The sequence below is a fragment of the Pagrus major genome, chromosome 6 (genome assembly GCF_040436345.1).
Source record: "Pagrus major chromosome 6, Pma_NU_1.0".
In the NCBI taxonomy this organism is placed as follows: Eukaryota; Metazoa; Chordata; class Actinopteri; order Spariformes; family Sparidae; genus Pagrus; species Pagrus major.
This window is the reverse complement of record NC_133220.1, coordinates 34,632,040-34,645,372: the sequence shown is the minus strand read 5'-3', so window position 1 is coordinate 34,645,372 and position 13,333 is coordinate 34,632,040. Positions and strand designations below refer to the sequence as shown.

The 13,333-nt window shown below is 39.5% G+C and overlaps 1 protein-coding gene across 1 annotated transcript in view; it reads right to left on the bottom strand.

Moving 5' to 3' along the window:
• ptprga (protein tyrosine phosphatase receptor type Ga) overlaps nucleotides 1-13,333 on the bottom strand; it is a 507,602-nt gene that overhangs the window by 429,995 nt on the left and 64,274 nt on the right. Inside the window, exon 3 of the mRNA XM_073468860.1 lies at nucleotides 5,345-5,362. Coding sequence (XP_073324961.1) covers nucleotides 5,345-5,362 — 18 coding nt within the window. The remainder of the gene's footprint in view (nucleotides 1-5,344; nucleotides 5,363-13,333) is intronic.

Sequence of the window (13,333 nt, the reverse complement as noted above, 5' to 3'; positions counted from 1 at the left end):
GATGACAATAAAAATAAAGTAAAGAAACGTCTTCTTAATTGGTGATCGGTGATCAGCCCCAAAAATCCTGATCGGAGCACCCTTAATCTAAACTGCTGTTTGAGTGAAACCGAAAGAAACAAAGGACAAAACAAGAAACATCAATCTAGTCTGTCTACCAAATATCCAATACTTAATAAAAAGACAGTAGATCCAGCACACTGTATTTGTTTCTCCCTCTCATAGCCCCGCTATTGGATTTGGCAGATCAACAGGTGTGATGCCTGATCGACCCTCTAGCTCTGTCTCACTTTTCTTGTTTCCACCTGTTTTTTTCTTTCTTCAAATCTCCTTGTTTCACCCACCTTTTTTCTCACATCCCTCCCATCTCTTACTCCCTTGACTCCACCTCACCCATCTATGACATACTGTATATGAATGTGAAGGAAGGAGGCGGAAAAAATTGAGATCTGACCGACCTGGGGTGCACACCCCCTGACAGGATTAAGACACCTCAATGGATAAGATGCAGCATGCTACGGTGTCACTGCTGCTGCCACCGGTGCTGGGGATTTTGAAGGTGCATTTGAAATTGCCTCGGTGAGCCGATAAACAGAGTTTTTGGCAGGCAATGAGAGTTTGCGGGGCATAATCTCACACAGTGAGGATGCGCTTGAGTGCTGGACAGCGAGAAATTCGATTAACGCCTCCTCTGGGGCCTTCCTCTTCCCCCCAGCCCCGTCCCCCACTGTAGAGGGTTGGATCCAGCTCTGGATATGGACCCCGTCACCCACTACTGGCTAATGACAAAGCTGCTGTTCCCTGGCTGGAAAACCATCTGCTGGCAACAAGGCTTTTAAAGCAAACATCATGCAAAGATGGCTGACAGGCAGGCTGGTGGCTGTGGGTATACGGTATGTTTGTGTGTGTGCATCTGTTCACAAATGTGTGTTTCTGACCCTCTTAACACCTGACAATTATATGTGTCTTGGGTAATCAGATTGTAATTAGGCTGTGAAAAATAAAAATGTATTAATTCAAGGTATAAATGCAAGTGAGGTGCCTGAATGAGCGGATCAACCTAATCACCTTTTGGATGTGAGCAGAGACACGCTTTACCACCAGAGTGTGAATGCAACATGTCTCCGGTGCATATCTCTGAGATACACAAACACAAATTGACTTTTACGCATGAATCCAGCCAGGGCCTGTGCAAAGCAGCAGACAGCTCAGACAGTAACTTCACACCTTACTGGTTTACCTCCTCAGCTTCTACTCCCAACTTTTCTCTCATCACCGCTGGGACCATTAATACAAAGACTAGCTCAGTCCAGAGGTCCAGAACTTGATTTTCAATTCTAGAATATTCCCTGTTGTTTGAACAGGTAAGACATAAAAACATGTCTTGGCTGTGAATGTTTTACTTAATGTCAGTATCTTTATGTGTTTTTATTGTTAAATAATTGTTGCTAAAAGGTTCTGGAGCATAAGGATGCACAATATTTATTTTATTCACACCTGACAATAAAAAAGGGCTAAGATGTAGTGATCAAAGATGGGTGATTTAATTTTCTACATCTCTAATAATATTTGTTGTGTTGGAATTCATCTACGTCTGTCTACATCTAGTCTCTGTGTTTGTTGGTACAAACCTACCTTTGAGATGCAGACAGCAGTCTGCTGTCTTGGAGTTTGTAAATGCTGTACTTGCCAATAAAAGCAATATGGCTTCATATTATCATTGATATTTAGCAGATAGAATTTCACTGATACCAATAAATACCCAATAAAATATAATTCCCAATATCGATGAACCAATATATTATCAGCCCAATATATGTTTCCGCCTCCTTTATCCACATTCATAAACAAAAGAAACCTGAAGGCTTGTATCGTTCAATAAAGAACTAATACAAACACTACAGCTAGTCCTAACCGAGTCCTCGTGTGAATCTAAATTAATAATGCTGAAAAAAATATGTGAATTCTCAGCAAGATCCATCCATGGAAACAGTTGGCCTGTCCTAAAAATATTAAGAAGTCTGTTGCAGAAAAACCTTTTATACGCACAAGTTTAGGCACTTATCACAGTAATGTGGCTGGATGTGAAAAATTAATTTAAGCCTCCAGATTCAGCATCTCATAGAAATGAAAATATATTCGTTAGGGACTTCAAAAACACCTGAAGTTGTGGGGAAAAAAAGAAACATCCTTGCACCTGATGCCAGGCACTAGCACTGAAAAACAAACTTGCCTTTTTTTTTGTGTCACCACAACATGGCTCTTGGACAAGTCTACAGCCCCTCGCAGCCAGACTGACTGGTGGAAATGCATAAATACTCTGTCAATTAGACACTTAGTGTTAACCTGCTCCAAGCAATTTGTGATAAGGTGTGGGAGTGGTGAGGTGAATCCAGCTAATAAATGACTATAGTCGCTGGAGCCACTCCTCGGAACGACAGATAAAAAATAAAAAAAATCTCCCTGGCAAATGTATTTCTCTTGGGAGCAGCCCAATCTACTTATGGAGGGAGATGAGGGGTCGAGGTGGCAAGGAAGGGGCTTGGGAGGTGGGACAGTGTGTGTGTGTGTGTGTGTGTGTGTGTCTTGTGTCTCTTCCTCAGATGTTGCCTGATGATATAACAGAGCTGCTTAAGAGAATGGCCACCCTAAAGCCATGCTTGTGGTCTCTAGAGGTAAAACGTGCCCCACATCCCTTCTTCTGAAAGTGTGGGCTTTTCTCAGAATACTGACCTGTAGTGGGGAGAAAACTGTCTTACGGCTCGGCTACTGGTCAGGTTATTGGGTCATTAAAGTAAAAAGGGCTCATCCATGAACAAGAACAGATTCCATGGCAGTCTGTCTGTCTTTCTGTCTTTCTGTCTGTCTGTCTGTCTGTCTGTCTGTCTGCTTTAAGAAACCATATGTTAACCTTTTGGCTTGCAGGAGGCCACGAGGAAACTTTGAGAAATTTATCAAATTAAAAAACTGTCTGACCAGGTATTTCATTTTCAGAATCACAAACTGGTTGTAATATTGTATATAGAATATTTAATTGCTCATGCATGATATGGTTAAAAAAAATCACAATGTTATTATATTAACAGATATCACGGCTGTTGTATGATTCACAACTACTGGGAATGATTATTTTGTATCACTGAAAAAAAATGTATCATAAACTATTAAAATCATGATAATATGATATGTGTTGGGGCCTGTATCAATCAAATATGCTTTATTACATCTGAAGAACAAGATTTGCGGGCCAGGACATCTCTGCAGCACTACAGTACTTCGTCATAATGCTGTTTGTCACACATTTTACCTATATCAAAAATGCAGCTTCTGCAATTTGGATATTGCACCTCAATTTCGGTAATATTTCAATTAATTGTGCAGCCCTATTTACTCCCATCAATATAGACAAAACACAGGTCAGAAGCCATGGAAAATGCAGTTATCATGGGTCCAAGTGAGCAAATCCAGTTCTGTTGTGGGATTTAAAAAAAAAAAATGTAGTGTAGCTCTTCTGAAACAATTCTGCCTGAAAGGCATCATTATTCGGTAAAGTCTAGACAGGTAGCTTCACAGAATGACAAAGAGTGTCTTTACTGAGCTCAGGTAATGGATAAAAACTGTCGTTTAAAAAAGGAGCTGAGATCAAAGCTGCCTCGCCTGTCATGATGAGAGCAACTGGAGTTTGGTGTTTCCAGTTTGATGAGAGAACTGTTTTGTCAGTGATGAAATCCCACCTATCAGTCAGCCCACCGAGTGAGCTGCTCCTCTGCTGTGTGTGTGTGTGTGTGTGTGTGTGTGCATGTAATCCTGTCTGATGGAATTAAACACCTCACATCTCACTCTCAGTGCCAGAGCAGTGAAGAGACTGATTAGAGGCAAAAATCACACACACACACACACACACACACACACACACACACACACACACACACACACACACACACACACACACACACACACTCCTGTGTACTGTTGGTCTGTGCGTGAAGGAAAAACTGATGGAGGCTTAAATTCCACAGCAACAACAGCACTGTGAAAACACTAAGGTGGAGAAAGAAAATTGGGGAAAAGTTGGCAATTAAATGTATTTTGACATTTTACAAAAAATCAGCTATTGCAGCCACAATTTACTAGAATTTAAGACCAAATAACACAATTCTCAGTTTGTCTGTTCTAAAAACATTTTATTTCGGCTGTATGAAGTCCACACAATCCGAGAACCTGAATGTGAGTTAGCTCCATAGCAGAGAGCCGCTTCTGGGATGCTTCTGAGATGCACCGTGGTATGGTAGGAGCAGTATAGGACAAGTATGAGGAAGAGACAGGGGCAGGGGTCAGTAAGATTGCATCAGCAGGGACAACAATGACATACTACGACACAACACGATACGATACGATACGATACGATACGATACGATACGATAATATACGATACGATACGATACGATACGATACGATACGATACGATACAATATACTTTTTTGTCCCCATGGGGAAATTTGTCTTGAGTTCTTTTGTATGCCATCTAGTGGTATCCTCCAGTAACACACGTGACAGGCAAGCATGCAAACAACGACATTCCCAACACAGCCAGTATGCGATCAGATGGTTAAAAAGCAAGTATATCTCTGGCCTTACACTGTCTTTTCTTACCCACTCTGTTCACCCTACCTGAGAAAAATTGTAACAAATGACTGCATGGGGTTGAAAAAAGATCATCACTTGAATAGTATGAGCTTAAAGCATATACCATACTGTACATAGTATAAGTAGTTTTATTAAAAAAGGGTCTGACAAAGAAATTATTCCCTGTTGAAAGTATAAAACTTTTACAGTGTAGTTTAATATATATATGTATATATGTATGTATTTGTCCTCATTTAGTCTTCATGCATATGTATGCAGCATTGTGCTCCAAAATCAAATTAGGTCTAGTACACAGGGGGGACCTGGGGTGTAAATACAACATTTCTATCACAGGCAGATCTTGTAATGTGTTCACACGACTGTGACAACACGGAGAGCCCTGTGATGACATATTATTCCAAATAACATGTTAATATGCCTCAGGGGAAAGGAGGAAAAATCCCATAATCACAACTAGCCCTCAGAGGAAATGAAGGGCTGCACCTTGTCAGCAACATGAGCTGTGGTGAAAGTTTTTAAAAAAGCATGTCTAATTCACATGGAAAACTCTTTTATGTTTGAATTTGTTGTTGAAATTTACATCTCTTTTGTGGTTCATAATAAGGTGAGTTACAGCACATTAACTTCTGCTGATCACATTAAGGGGATAGATGAAATGAAGCTGTCTTCCAGCGCTGCTTGGCACAGAAAAGGCCACGATGACTCTCGCTGTCATCTCTCTACAGATAAGAGTCTCAGGAACTCAAACCAAGCTCTTGACGTTTCACCTCTTTTACCCCTGAGAACATCTGTTGGCATCAGGGACCAAATCAAATAATTCAATATTTATGGAAACATATGGATTTACTTAACGCGGCTATCTGTGTCCTTACTATTGCTGTGCAGATCACTTAACTCTAAATCTTTGTTCTCTTTTTAACTGATGCACCAAAGGTAAACTTATGTAAAGTCAGTCTTATATGGTATGTTTTGCTGATCCCCTGACCTCTTGAGACTGTCTTCAGCAGAAGAATACTGTCAGTCATTTGGTCCAATTCTGTTGTCCAACACTTAAAACGACCTTTTAAGGTGTTTCTGACAACTATTCAGGCAACATGGATGTGAAAGTGCAAAGCAACAAAAAATCCATAAAATCCCATGACCATGGGGCATGAAGACCATATGATACAATGAAAAGGTCAAGAAGACGCAAGCAAGTTAGCAGAAGACCCAAGATCCCACATTAATTTGAAAAAACAAACAAAACAAAAAAACACCCATGACGCATGGTCATGCTCATCTTTTCATATTTGGGATCTTTGGGTTTTGGGAGACTTGGATTACATCAGCATGGAGTCATTTTATCTTTCTTTTTTGGCTGTTCTAGGAGAATGCTGAAAGAATTTGCTGTGAAGCTCTAGAAATGTTTTGTGGAACACAAAACTTCACGTAACTTTCCATCGGTATGGGGATGAAAAGATAATGACAACATTTTCTTTTTTAGGTGAACTTCTCCTTTAATGATTTTCTGACAAGCAACCTCTTGCAGTCTTACATATAATGTGTGTCCACTCTCTGAAGCAAAAGTGGTAGCAGCTTGATGTAGGCTATAACCTTTCAGGTACTGTCACATTCAGGCATGGTCACACATATTCGTATGCAGGTGTGCATACCGGTGTGAATGTGAGGCAGTTGAACTCAGTTTGCTTGTTTGCAGTCCGTTTGAGGGTTCAACCACACACGTCTTTGCTATTGGTTGTAGTTGAACTTCACATAGAATGGAAGTGAAAACAAGGCAAAAGCCTTGTTTTCACTTCCATTCTTTTTGTCACTGTTGATTTCATGTATGTATAACTGTGCACTTACATGTCAATCCTGCAGATATTTGCTCCATTGGCCATTCATTTCAACTGAAGCCCAAACTACAAACAAATCCAATGACATTTTCTGTTTCAGTGCAATCTCTTCACCTTGTGCTATCCAGCCAATAAGTAAATGACTGACAATTGATGCTTTATCGTAAGAAAGTAAACTGCAGTGTCTTTTTACATTTTAAATTAGTTTAATTGTAAGTGACTCGAGCCAATGCTGCTACACACGTTAAGCACAGTGTGCTACTTAAATATAAACGTAGAACTGATGCATGGTTTTGATGGGTTTCATTGCAACACACAAACATTTCTTTCAGCTGCTGTAGCTGTGTATTTATACTGCAAAGCAAAATACAGTTATTCATTTTAAAGGAAAGCTTTCATTGTGTGTTTTTTTTCATATTGTATTGCAATAGCCTGTTTAAAGTGATCATATACCAACTAATCAGTGCTGATAATACTCTATGCTAACAGATAGAGGAGTGATGATAATACACTACATGCTTTGAATTCCTTAGCTATAACTATGCAGTGTTCTAAACAGACCGGACGGCATGCAGCAGATGATAGAACACTCATTACAACCATAAGAGACTTGACTTGGACTTGTGACCAAAGACTTGAGACTTGACTTGGACTTGTGACCAAAAACTTGAGACTCGACTTGGACTCTAGCTCAAAGACTTGAGACTCGACTTGGACTCTAGCTCAAAGACTTGAGACTCGACTTGGACTCTAGTTCAAAGACTTGAGACTTGACTTGGACTCTAGCTCAAAGACTTGAGACTCGACTTGGACTCTAGTTCAAAGACTTGAGACTCGACTTGGACTCTAGCTCAAAGACTTGAGACTTGACTTGGACTCTAGCTCAAAGACTTGAGACTTGACTTGGACTTGCAAAAAATGACTTGTGATCATCTCTGATAGATGGATGAAACTGCCAAAATTAAATATAGATAAATAAATGAATGGTTCATTATAAATTAATTATATGTCCATGAAATGCACAAAAATTTGATCAAAAAATAAAGAAGCATTCGCTAAAATTACACATACATTGATTTCTATCTATTTTGCTTCTGCATTTATTCCCCTCTATAACTACTTTACCATTTAATTTTCCATTGTATTTTTTTACCTATGAATTTAAAATTGTCATTTCCCTTTGCATTTTGCAAGACAATATGTAAATAAATACATAAATAAGTATATTAATAAATACATAAATAAGTAAATTAATAAATACAAAAATAAGGAAATAAATATAATTGTTGAACATAAGGGGAAAGAATAATTCAGTTGATGAATTTAATGACATATTAACTTAAATATTGAGCCATTTTTAGGTTTTTCTTTTATTTATTTTGATTTTGGTAGTTTCAGCCCTCCATACCTCTGAAGTATAACAACCAGGCCAAAAGTTCCACTTGTACACAAGAAGGACCACTAAAGTCGACTGCAATATAACTTATGTAGCAAATTCATGTTTTCGAAAGAAGAAACCCAGTTTAAATTTTGTCAAGCATTAACACACCAGGCCTATTTCACCACATTTCAGAAGCCACCTCAAAGTACTTTGTTTATTCAAGATTCAAGTATGAATTTATGATCTGTTATAGTTTTATTTTTCTATACACAAAGGAGAAATTAGACTGCACACTGCTGTCATCAGGTCTACAATCTGCCATGACAAAAACAACAATTATTGAACAATGGACTCTCACCATTTGCATGAAGTATAATGTGGCCACAGACTGTGAAGGAGGACGGCAAATATTTTATGAAGGGTTTGACTTTATTTGAATACCATTGGGCTCACCTCTATTTTCTATCTTCATTTAGCTCCTTGCATTTTCCCCCCTCAGCTATATACATATATAAATGGCTCACACTCAAACACCTATCAGCTGCCATATCTCAATCTTTCTGTCTGTGGTGCATGGAGCATGAAGAAAGGAGAATGACGTCTCATTCCTGATTGTGTCAGACTGACAGGAGGGCCATATTTCACTGAAGGTACCCTCCACAGACACACATACACTCTCATGCACACACCCCGACCCCTCTCCTCCTTGAGACTTGCTGTTAGGGAGAGATAAAAATGAGGAGATGATGAATTTACTGGAGTAGTGCTTTGTCCCCTATTCTGTTCCCATCACCGTTGGCTGAACATGGGACAGGATGATAGATGTCCAACCCCTCCTCAACCCTCCACCCCCAATCCCACAATCCTGCCAGTGCTTAATGGTGCATTCCAATAAACCTACATTCAATCTACACATTACTGGTACAGCTCCCACTTATTGACCGGGCAGGTTATTACTTTCTAATGGAGTCAGTGCCAATCTGAAAGTTAAATTTGAGATGGAATCAATAAGCACAAGATGAATGACTTGGGGAGTAAATTATATACTTAACCTCGTCCACTCATCCCTTTGACACTAAAAGAAAAGACGTGAACAAAAGAACAGATTGGAGATATAAATATGATTCCAGTGAGGAGCATTAGCAGTGAGCTGATTCTATTTTTCCTAACAGACTCTGGGATTATTAGAGGCTTATCTGTGCGTTATGACAGCGTAAGCTGAGGGTTATTCTTCTCCCTTCCAAACATGTAATCAAACTCTGCTTTGTAGGAGTGCTGCCCAAGCAAATGTAAATAGCCATTAGCATCAGTCAGGAGACAGAAAGGTCAATAGTGGCCCATACAAAAACAACAGACATATTCAAAATAGCTCCAGTCTATTCACTAAAGCTGAGAAATGCTCTCTAAAATACATACATTTGTATACTATTTTACAGCTAACAATATATTATCATTTGGTCAGTCTGTTAAGTGAGACAACATAAATTGTACACCTCAGGGGGAACAGCAGTCCTTTATTACTGCATTTACTTGACCAGGATGTTTCTTTGTTTTTTCACAGCCAGTTCTTGTAAGATACTAAAGTCTGGTCAGTGGCTCCTCACGTCTCAGTTTTGTAGTTAGCCTTCAAGCATCACTACACGAAGCAGCTCTCTCATGCAGCAGTACAAAAGGTCTGAGTCAGGGATTGGTTGGGGTGGTGGGACAGGTCATTCACGGGACTACACGTGCAAAGACCGAGGTTTGTGTCCCATTTGTGACCAAGAATCAAAAGTGATTTGTTTTGAAGTTATGTAACAAGTAAGTTAAGGTATGTAAACGACATGCTCATGTTCTATGACGCGACTTGCATCACTTGTGTAATGTATGTTACTGTAAGTTACGAGACTTTTACTGAACCTCATCAGGTAGTTTTGGAGTTTAATTCCTTAATGCTATCAATTATAGTTTTGAAGTTATGAAGTCACTGAGGAAAACCCAATTATATCCTCTTAATGTTCCCTATAACTGAGTTTAAGACTAATTAAAAAATCAGAATATGAAACACAACATGGACACACATCTTATTTTTATTCTAATTATGTCCAACATGCTGGCATATTGTGTGATCCCTGTTCTGTGCCAATCTAAGAGCCTATTTTCACCAGGTATCTACACATGTAATTAATAAATAACTGCACTTGGTTGTATTTTTATTTAGTGCTTTTACCCAAAATGCTTTTTTCAAATATCTCTCATTCTTCTATTCATACACACAGCGTGTCACCGTGTGCAGTGCTATCCTGACCACCAACAGTAACTTGGGGTTAAGTGCCTTGCCCAAAGACACTCCGACACAGTTACACAGTGTCTCCAAGTCCCGAAGAAATGCTGCTGTATGGGCACTACTTAATTTTCCTTTTTCAGAGGGAGAGCTCATTTGTAGTGGTTCTACTGGATTGTAGAAAGAGGCACTTTCAGGTGACCTTTCAAACTGTGAGTAGATGTTTTCTGTAGAGCTGTATGAATGTTATTCTAGTCAAAGTGATTATTGAAAAAAGCCAGTTAATAACCCTTCAAAAACATGGTGAAAAGGGCTAAGATTTCCCTCCTTTTTATATTAAAGATAAAAAAAAATACTGAAAAAAACAGGACAGGATGATTGTTTTTCAGAGGGAGAGATAAAACATGAAGATGGAAGAGAAAAGGAGGATGGAGGGGGAGAGAGAGAGAGGGGAGAGAGAGAGGGAGAGACACAGAGAGAGAGAGACTGAGAGAGAGAGTGGTTGTGGTGAAACTGCCAAGTTCATAAAACCCATCTTCAATTTGACTCTGCTAAATGCAAATAAACAAAGACTGGTTACAGCATGATTGATGAACACATCAGGCTGCTGTCTCACACTCTTGTGCTTGTGCTCGAATGCGCACACACACACACACACACACAAACACAGAGAGAGAGAGAGAGAGAGCTTACACTAATTGAGCAGCCTTTGTGTCTGTGAATGTGACAAGATTTGTGTGTGTGTGTATGTGTGTGTGTATGTTGACAGAGGTGTAAACCGCAACAACTATGACCACTTGACAAGATGAAAACACACTCTCATTGCAAATCCATGATGTGGGGGGTTCAATTACTGCTGCCCAGTGATGCTACAAATAAAAATAAATATACAGCTACTCATACATATTCTTCATTCTTGCTATGCAAAACAGTGATGAGTCAGAGAGAAAGAGACTTCAATTTTAGGGGCACAGACAGCCTGTGACTTTAGAGCAAGTGGGGAGACAAACAACAAGCCAACAAAGACAAAGCTGAGGGGTACCTGAGGCAAATCCCTCTCCTCTCAACCTCAGACCAACAACCTTCACCCACAGACCCAATCTAGGGTCAGCTCCAACAGGAAGCAAATCTCTGAAGGTGAGAGATTAAACAAAGAAAGAAAAGAAGAAGAGAACGTTTTATTGCCTATATACAGAGTCACAAGGCTCTTTTTCTTTTTTTATCTCCAGCTGAATTTTAGCTACTGCCATCAGACAAAAGAAGACCACTGTATTAGTACGGAAAGCCATTAAGGTCAAAAATTATTTGCAGCAATAACTCAGCCAAATTGCAGTGGTTGATGCCTTTGCATTTCTATCATTGCTTGTTTTATCATCATTTATGCTTTTGTTATCTATAGGTCAAAGGTCAAGGACATGACAGAGCGCCTCAAGAGAGTTCTGTGATAGAAGTAGGGCAGCCATTAGGGACCAAGCAACCAGGCCCACACAACTGTCCAATTAGAGCTAAGCTTTTAGGGTCAGTTGCACATGTGTACGTGTTTGTACATGTGTGTGTTAGTGTGTAGACAGGAACTTAATCAGTCATAATAGAACACACGACATCCATCACCTGCATACATGTATTGACTACTTTCAATTAAAGCTGAATCTCATTTTATTTATTTGTTCATGAATTTACAAAGACGGCACACATCATTCAGTGACTGTGCTAATGTTAGCCAGCAAGCTAATTTTAAACTGTTTGTCTGTTTTGGCATGTTGTCCTAAAAATATTACAACATAGATCATCATAATCATCAGTGTGAAGACATGCAGAGTCATGCAGAGCAACAGAAAGCAGCAACACATTGTTGCAACAATATAAAAGGCTATTAGCATCCGCTATTTTAGCCAGGCCAGATGAAGCAACAGATGACAGATGAGCAATGCTGTTGATAACTACATTTAGCAGTAGGTCAGCACTAAGCAGTATGACACGTCCAATGTTAATTGTCAAATTATTTATTGAATAAAAATATTAATGGAAATAGCCAAGCAGTACAAACTGATGCTACATAGTTAATAAAATGCTGGCATTTACTTAATAACCTAAATGTCTCCATTGCAACAGTGTTAAATAAAATAGTATAGCTGTAAAATACCTGATTCAAATAAGGTCAGCCTATTCGCAGTAAGCAAGGCTGGATTACCAAGAGAGAAACGTGGGTAACTGTCCAGGGCCCCAGAGAATCGACCCCATTAACTTTTGAATGCTGATCCATATAAAGAGACAGATCCAGGAATTTCTTCTCACTTTCTTGAACATTGCAAGACATGATGATGAAGGTTCTCAGTCATCCAGGTCGTGGTAATTCTAAGTGCTTCGTTTATGGAGAGGTTGTTTTTCTCCCCAATGTACAAATCTGTGCAGTCCTGGCTGCATTGATCAGCACAAACTACATTACTCTGTTTATGCCTTATGCCATGCATAAACAGAGTAATGTAGTTTATGCTGTTCAATGCAGCCAGGACTGCACAGATTTGTACATTGGGGAGAAAAACAACCTGCAGCTCCTCTAGTGAGTTAGAACTGAAGGAGCCTCTTGGATGAGAGGTAAAACGTCTTCAACAAACTGAGACAAGTCCAGTTGTCTATGATACAGCACCTACAATTTGTATCAATAGTTTTTAACTCGCTGATATGAAATCAATTGAAACAGTACACAGACAGTAGTGAGCTCTACTCCCCAGCACTACTTTTCATTTCTCTTCCTCTTTCTCATCCACACTTACACACACACACACACACACACACACACACACACACACACACACACACACACACACACACACACACACACTCAAAGGCTCCATTCATTAGGCCTGTCTACCTGTGGTTCGCAGCAGTGTGTGATGCCAGACGTTCTCTGTGGGTTAGGATCTATTTGTAGCCTGGTGGAGGTGGAGGTGGTCTCCACAGGCTAATTACTCCATTTAGTGTTAAGGTGAGCTGCACTTCAGGTAGAGCAAAGGAGGAGTAATTATGTCGACAAAAGCAGGGCCGCACCAGCTACAGTTAGACCGGGTTAAAAAACAATAACAGCTATTGAAACTTTCCCCATGTCGATATTCAAGAGAGATGCCTTTGGGTGATTATCAAGGAAATAAAGAGAAAAAAGCCAAGAACAAAAAAAAAATCTAAAATGTTACGCTTAAAGACACATTC